This window comes from Coloeus monedula (assembly GCF_965178545.1).
Source record: "Coloeus monedula genome assembly, chromosome: 2".
NCBI lineage: Eukaryota > Metazoa > Chordata > Aves > Passeriformes > Corvidae > Coloeus > Coloeus monedula.
The window spans coordinates 95272550-95280733 of record NC_138782.1 but is presented as its reverse complement, the minus strand read 5'-3'; the positions used below and the strand labels follow the sequence as shown (position 1 = coordinate 95280733).

At 49.6% G+C, this 8184-nt stretch overlaps 1 protein-coding gene across 1 annotated transcript in view; it reads left to right on the top strand.

The window, feature by feature from the left end:
- Positions 1 to 768: 768 nt before the first annotated feature.
- Positions 769 to 8184, top strand: part of HCRTR2 (hypocretin receptor 2) — a gene marked incomplete at both ends in the record, with an annotated part of 33763 nt that continues 26347 nt past the window's right edge. The window contains one exon of the mRNA XM_082277082.1: positions 769 to 997. Coding sequence (XP_082133208.1) covers positions 769 to 997 — 229 coding nt within the window. The remainder of the gene's footprint in view (positions 998 to 8184) is intronic.

Here is an 8184-nt window from a genome sequence, read left to right as displayed (position 1 = left end):
ATTTTCCCACCAGGGTTGGGAAGCCCACAGGGTTCTTGTTTTAGCCTAACTTTCAAAGCAGCACAGAAAGGAGACAGCCTCATTAGCCACTGTTTTTTAATGGCTCCTTTAACCCCGTGCTTCTTTCCACCGCAGCTTTCCACAGCTTTTAATTTACAAATATCTTGAATATATCTGGAATACACTGTGGAAAGGTCTAAAGGGAAGTGCTTGTGCAAGAGAGGGTGAGAAACCGAGGAGAAGCAGTGTCAGAAGAGGGATAAGCAAGCTGGAAGTAGTGTTGGGGGGAGAGATGAGGACCTGGGGATGAGCTGAAGCGGGGGGTGGAGGAGGAGGCATGCAGAGATGCGGGCGTGTGTGAAGGTGCGTGTGCATGGTGTGCGGAACAAAAATCGACATCGTCTGAAACGGACGTGACTTTTCCAGCGGGGGCGGGTGCACTCTGGCACCTGAGGCATGCAACCTACCCCGACCAGCCTTTTCCACGACGGTGCAGGGGGTGCAGCCTCCGCGGGGGAGGATGGACCCCTTGCCCGGTCGGGGAAAAGGCTGGTCAGGGCGGGTTGGGGACCGACGCGGATCCCCAGCCTGTTCCCGCATTGGTTCCCGTAAGTTCCCGCGTCATTTTTCTCCCCACACCCCGCTTTTCGCACTGGCAACCACAAGCCTCGATGGACGGGCGGGAGAAAGCTTGGATGCTCTGAGAGGGTCTGGGTTTGGGTTTGTTGGTTGTTGTTTTTTTCCCAGCCCCCGGAACAACCACTAGGGATGTCCGGGATTCAACCACAGGATGGTTCCCCTCCGTACAGGAATTGGACGAGTGGGTCGGAACTAAACGAGACACGGGAGGCTCTTTTAACCCCTTCCTCCGACTACGATGATGAGGAGTTCCTGCGATATCTCTGGAAGGAGTATCTGCATCCCAAGGAATATGAATGGGCGCTGATCGCCGGCTACATTGTCGTCTTCATTGTGGCTCTCGTCGGGAACGTCCTGGGTGAGTCGAGCTCCCCTAAACTTCCCGTTCTCCCATCCCGAGATGGGTTTTGCATGGAGGGTGGCTGGAAACCGGGGTGGGTTTCGCATACCCAGCTGGAAAGGCGGCAGTCCCCAGCCGAGGGGGAAAGTTCAGGCTGCGCGGAAGGGGCCCTAGAAAGCGCTCCCCTGCGCGGGCGAGGGGCTGCGGCGGCGGCCGCTCGCTGCCGGGGCCAGGGCAGGGCACGGGGAGCGGGGTGGCGGGCCGCACCTGGGCGGCTCGGCGGCGGAAAGCCGCGGCTGCCGGCCGGCTCCCGCCCCTGTCCCCCGGGCCGAGGTGCTGAACCCTCCCGGCACGGCCGGCGGCCCCGCCTCCCAGCCCGCTCGGGAGGATGCTGCTCCCCCCGCGCAGCCCCGGCCCGGCCGGCGGAGCCCGGCGCCGCGCTGGGGATATCGAGCGCGGGGTGTTTCCCCAGGACAGAAACGGGGAACCGGGGGAGCGGGATAAGAGGAGCGGGATGAGGGGCCCGGGACGGCGCCCGGCCCGTGACGGGAGCCGGCGGTGTCCCCTCAGCTGCGGGCAGGCGCAGAAGGCGCGGCTCCTTCCTCAGCGGCGCAGCGGCCGCGCTCCGTCCCCCGCGGCTGGAGCGGAGCGGGGACGTGGGGCGGGGGCGAGGCGGCCCCTCCCGGGCGCTCATTGAGGGAGCGAGGCGGGGCGGCGCCTCTGCTGGAGCCCGCCTCCTCCCGCTTCCATTCATCCTTGAAGGAGGCGGCGGGGGCACCGGGGCTGCTTGGCGGCCGCCTCGAAGGGAGTGTGGCGGAGAGCTGAGGATAGTGAAGGGACGGAGGGAAGGCCCGGGTGGGCTGGGGCGGCGGGCAGGAGCGGTGTGTGGGAGCGGCAGAGGGGTCTGGCCGTCAGCAGCCCGCCTGCTGCTCCCCATCGCTCCTCTTCGCTCCCCCGAGCCCGCTGCCGCCCACGGCGGTGGCTCTCGCCGGACTGTGGGAACAGGCGCCTGTGCTGGCGCAGGGGAGCGCGGCCACGCGTGTGCGCACACCCGCCCGGGCAGCCGTGTCCCCCTTTCCCGCGGCCGTGCCCCCCTTCCCGCGGCCGTGCCCCCCCTTCCCGTGGCCATGCCCCCCTTCCCCGCGGCCGTGCCCCCCTTCCCCGTGGCCGTGTCCCCCTTTCCCGCGGCCGTGCCCCCTTTCCCGTAGCCGTGCCCCCCTTCCCGTGGCCGTGCCCCCCTTCCCGTGGCCGTGCCCCCCTTCCCGCGGCCGTGCCCCCTTTCCCGCGGCCGTGCCCCCTTTCCCGCGGCCGTGCCCCCCTTCCCGTGGCCGTGCCTTCCCAGGCTGGGGGAGGGGGGCAGGTGCTGCTCCTCAGCAGTTCTGCGTTTATGAATGGACGCGGTGTGGCCGCTGGGAGCCGGCTCCGCCAGGAGGACCCCCTGGGCTGCAGTCCGGGCCATCGGCATTCCCTGGGTCCATCGGTGGTGCTGGCATGAACGGGGCGCGCTGGGCCCCGCCCCGCCATACGGGTCTTTCATTCATGTTTTTCAGAAGGAATTGTGCGTGTCAGGGCTGTCACTGCAAACTCTACAGGCTTCCCGAAGTGACATGCAAATGAAACTGCAGCCAAAGGCAGCATTTTTAAAGGCATTTTTAAAAATTTCAACGGACTGATGATGCGCTTTTTTTTTTCAGTATTTCTGAAGCGTTGCACTAAGTGCTTGTGTGCACATTTGCTCAGTCCATTGCTCGGCAGCCAGCTTGATAGACAGTGTAAAGATAGCAGCCCTGGCAAAGACGCTGTATTTTAAATTAGGAAAAAAACTGTCCTTTGGTCTGATTTTGAGCAAAGGCTATTTTAGGAGAACCATCTGTGCTTAACATATTTTCCTCCACCCAATGTAAATAATCTGTCCTCTTGCCTGTAAAGATTCAAGGTCAAATCTTCAGCTGTAGGAGCTTTCACTCTATTTACACTTTTTCCCCCCGAAGCCACGAGGAGAAAAGCTTTCCTCTCTGTGCAGCCACAAATAGAGATGATACCAATGCAGATGTGCAGCTGTTCTTTCCTTGCATTTGTGTACATTAACTCTTTGCTTGGGATGGAAACTGGCATCTGGCTGTCCACCCACCATTCATTTTACTGGATGGAATGTCCACTTTTTGTCCTCTGAAATCTCTCTCTCCAAGTTGTGGTACATGGTAGCAAATCTCTGTCTTAAAATGGACAGAGAAGTAAGTACCTGAACACTTTTCTATCCATTCCTCTAAATCACAGTAAATCCTACAATAGGTAATTCAGCTTTACAGCTGGACTCAATGATCTTAAAGGTCTTTTCCAACCTAAATGATTCTATGATCCTCCTCAAGCTGTTTGCTCCAAATTGCTGGTTCTGTTTGTGGTATCTGCAGGTGCAGATGCTTGTTAGCTGAATACTGTCTCATCTTTATTTGAGAAAGCTCACACTGCACTGATTGCAGGCTCATGTGATTCTGAGGAGAGAAATGGATGTGGTCTAGTGCTCTTTCCAAAGACATTTTTAAGAAACTTTTTTACTACCAGTGAAATCTGATGTAGAACTCTGCACGTGTTAATTTCTCTGAGAAGCTGATTTCTGCTACTTGAAAAATCCATATTCAAGGTTAATCTGGGATTTAGTCATGGACCTTCTCAAAGAAGAGCAGGAATGCTTTTAAAGAGAAGTGGCTACTGGTGCTTTATAGTATCATCATTAATGATGCATTGCATTCTTTTGCTTATGTTTGCCAGTGTTGCAGGACTCGTGGCATGTGGAGTCAATGCTTTGATTCTATTTTTAACATGTCCTATCCAAATAACACTTAAGCAATCAGGAAGGACCCTCTCTTTCTGTATGTGGTGCTGAAAATTACATTTCTGCTTTTTATTTTGGTTTGTGCACTCACATGGGATTAGGAGTGTCCCAGAAATTATATCTGTGCAAGTGGAAGGCACAGCACATCCCTCAGATATTAGTAATAAACTGGATTGAAGCATTCTGACAGTTAATTAAAAACCAAGGGTACAATCAGCTCGAACTTTGATTGACATCTAGTGGGTTCTTGAGTGAGATACACAGCAGGAATTCCACGAATAGTAGCATATAACAAGGTCTGCATTGCTATTTAGCTTTAAATTTAATTAGGAGAGTTGACACAGATTGTCTGAGCTGCTGCACGAACCAGCTAAAGTTGTAGTGGTTTTTGTCCAAAATACTCATTACTTACTTATTTCCCTTCTGTGAGATAAGAATTAGGAGAAAGCAAAGCAGGCACAAAACTTGAAAGAATATAATGAGGTTTATTAACAGACCTAAAAGAAAGGAAAAAAAAAATCCTACCACACCTTCAGAACACTTCTCCTCCCCCCACCTTTCTCCCTTCTCCCACTGACAGTGTAAAAAGACAACCCTTGAGATTTTCAGTCTGTTTACCACTTCCGTAATAGCCTTGTTCAGTTCACTTAGGGAGAGGAGTCTCTCTTGCTCGTGCTGTGGAGACATCTCCACAAGACGTTCTCTCATGGCTTCAGTATCACAAGACAGCTGCCCAGGTTGGTTCTCTGCTCACATGTGAGAATCCCTTCCCCTGACTTGCAGCTTTTCCCACAACTGCTTTTGAGGGTCCAGTCTTGAGCTACTGGGGTACCATTTTAAGGTTGAGCTGTTCAGAAACAAAGGTTCTCTTCACCCATCTCTGGGAGCATTTTATCTCTAAGAATAGAGGCCCTTTTCCTTCCCTGGGAGCAAAGGGTCCTCATCATCTTCATCTCTAGGACTATCTCTGGGAGCATCTCTCGAAACAGAGGTCTTCTCCTTCCAATTTTGAGCAAGAGTCCTCATCACTTCCATCTCTCCCTGTTCAAACTTCTCATCAGATTACAGCTGCTTCAGCATTTGCTTATTTCAGCACAGGTACTTTTGCTCACAAGTGCAGTTTGAACGTTCCACCTCCATGCTTTTATGAAATTACAACTGATAGCTATGATATCTGATGTATCATAGTCTATCACCACCATAGCTTCACAACAGAATTTCAGCTTCTAAGCATCTCCTCTTTCTCCTCCCTCAGGGTTTCAGCTCTTCCTTCTTTACTTAATGTCTGCAGGCTTCATCTGCTCTGGAGGAAGTTTACAGCACTAAAAGGGTTAATCTCACCTGGGCCTTGCAGCTGGAATTCAGTTATCATTGTTGGTCACATGATTTTTGCCGGGCAGCTGGCAGCTTCAGCTGAATCTTTGGCCGCACTGGAGAGGTGGGGAGGGGAGCCAGGCCACACCGTCTGCACGGAACAGGGCTGGGGGGGGCATGGGTGGAACAGGGCCCATCGGCTCCAGGATGGCTGTGTCCCGGCCCGGCCTGGCCCTGTTGGGCCGCACCAGCCCAGCCCAGTTACCTGTCCCAAGGCTGGAAGCAAGAGAGAGCTTTCCCGGGGTTTGTCCATTCTTAAATGTGGACCACAGAGGCAGTCAAAGTTTTTAAGTGGCTTACAAAATTGTCAATATTCAAACTGGCCAGCTGATAGGTTCTGTCAGGTCATCGAGGAAGCTGTAAGCACCTCTTTGCAAGAAAATCACTTCTGGAGCTATGCTAACCCATGACAAAAGTGAAAAATATTAGCAAGTCTCTGTATTTGAATGCAGGTTTCAGTATTGCACTCAAGTGCTTCCTATCAATGATTCTCTTGTATGCCTGGGTTGGCTGCTCGCCAGGTATTTCAGTGTAAGCCAATGAAAAGAAACAGATTTTAAGATGACTTTTGACTCCAGATTTAAGATGACTATGACTCCAGACATATTTACATGAACATTCAGGGAATCTGAAATCTAGATGGCAATATTGGTATGATTTGTCCTATTTTCTTCTTCACTTGGTCACTATTTATCACTAGAAGCAGAAATAAGTGTGGAGGGTAAGGACTAACTGTTTTGCAATAAGACCAAAAATTTTCTTTACTACTGCAGAGCAATGAAACTCTTGCAATTTCTTTGCACATCTAATACAGAATGTAGGACTTCTTAATGTAGGATGTATGTTGATTGTAAAGATCTGTTTCTTCTTTATTTGAAAACGTGTCATTAAAAACATTGCTTGGAAATAGGAAACTAGATAATTAAAGAAGGACAGGTATTTTTAGGATGTCTGGAGGTCTCTGGTTACTGACACCATTCCAGACTGATCAGCTGCAGTAGTTAATAACTGGAGTAAGACAGCAAGGGATTAAAAAGTAATGTACAACTACATATATTTAACTCTGTTTGTACATATGAAGAATGCAAATGGTCCTTGTTGAAGTTATTCATTCACATGGGTCAGGATTTTTCTGATGAAATGGTTTCTCTCAGGGAACATGCATTCAACAAAATTAAAATGTACAGCAGAGATCACTTGGTTTGATCAAAGACTGAAGGCAAAACAACCAACCTTCTTGCATCCCACCAGCTGGGCTGCTGGGCCTCTTGGCAGGCCTTCCCAGAGCTGGCAGGGGCTGAAATCTTTAGCACATACAGGCTGCCAGTGCCCAGCTTGAAAGTCCTCAATGCTGCTGGCTTCCAAGGGTAAGAGACCATGTAGTACATCAGTGAGAAGTCTCAGAAACTTTCTTTACTCACACAGTTTGGTGATACTTGTTTTTCATTCCAACTCAGAATGAGATTGTGAGAGAATTACTCTTCTCTGGATAGCTGTATTATTTATTACCTGTTTTACAGTAACTGCTAGTTGTGCTGAGATCTGTACAGAACCCAGCTGTGGTCCATTCTTCAAAGAGTTCACAGTCTGACTCATAGAGTTCAACAGCCTTAATTTGATTTTTTTTTTTAGGGTTGGAGAAGAAAAATAATCTATGTATGGCTCTAATTCTAACCAGAATCCTGCTCAATGCCTACGAATAGGCAACTCTCTCAAATGCTGCTCTGTTATAATTTTAAAGATATCCAGTGAATACTGAGGTCTAGGCATACATGCTTGTGTTGGTAGAATTGGATGAGTCATGTATTCTCTTAAAGGATCTTCATGAATCCTATTTCATTGCTGTAGATGAGGCATATTTCATTTAATTACATTTTAAATTATTACATTTCTTTTCTTTCAGATTAGTTGGGGAATTTAACACTGAAAGGACTGTAATATCAGCATGAGAGTCACCTTTATCTGTTGGATGAATAATAACTAGAATGGCTTTATCATTGTTAAGAAGGCAGCACATAGTAAATGATACAATAAGTATATATTTTATCTACCTAAGACAAAGTATGACCTCAATTTATGTAAGAGTTCGAGTATCAGTTGAAGTCCACTGGTGTTTGCATAATACAGGGATTACTCATCATCTTTCAAAATAAAAAAAATTTGAAGGGTTTGGATGTTTCTTTGTTTATAAAGCATAGTTTATTTTCTGTGTTGTATGTCAAGTGAAACCTTCTTTGTTTTCTTGGACATAGGCAGCTGACTTACTTTCTGTCTCACAAGTAAAACGCATCAGAAAAGAGTTATGATGGATTGTTCCCCAGGGGAAGGGGTGCCAGGAGCTGAGGGCAGCAGCAAGACTGACAGGGCAGTGTACTCACCAACACAGTCCCACAGTGCCTGAGAGCTTGGTAGGTCTGAAGATGTTTACCAGGTTTCAGTCACCTCCCAGCAGTCACCAGACAAATCCACAGTGATGAAACAGGTCTGAGGTTAAGCCAGAAAGCCAAGTCAGTGGATGAGTCTTACAATCAAATTCAGCAAGGCAAAAGCATACCTGCAACCTGGTCTTTGCCTGAGCCTGGTGTGAGAGCCTGAGCTTAAATGCAGCTCTGGGGCAAAAGGCTGACTCCCAAAAGAGTACTCCAAAACTACAAAAGCTCTGTTCCCAAAGCCTGGTCCCAGCTTTCGTGCTGCGCCATACCAGACCATGCCTCCAGCATGGGCAGCTAGCTCCTGAGCAGGGGGCAGAGGTTGCAGAGCGTGGGGGTGCACTCAGCCCTGACAGAGCTGTGCTCTGTCTCCTGGTTCTTAGTACAGTAGGACTGCAAGGATTTTAGCCAGTTTGTGGAATATTACATTGACATGAGGATCCATGATACAGATTCAGTTGTATAATATGGAAGATATTTGCTGGAACATGTCACTAGCATAGTGAATTGTGTTTTCTTTGTATATCCTGCAGAAAAGGCACTCTTACATCTCCATTGGAAACAGACAT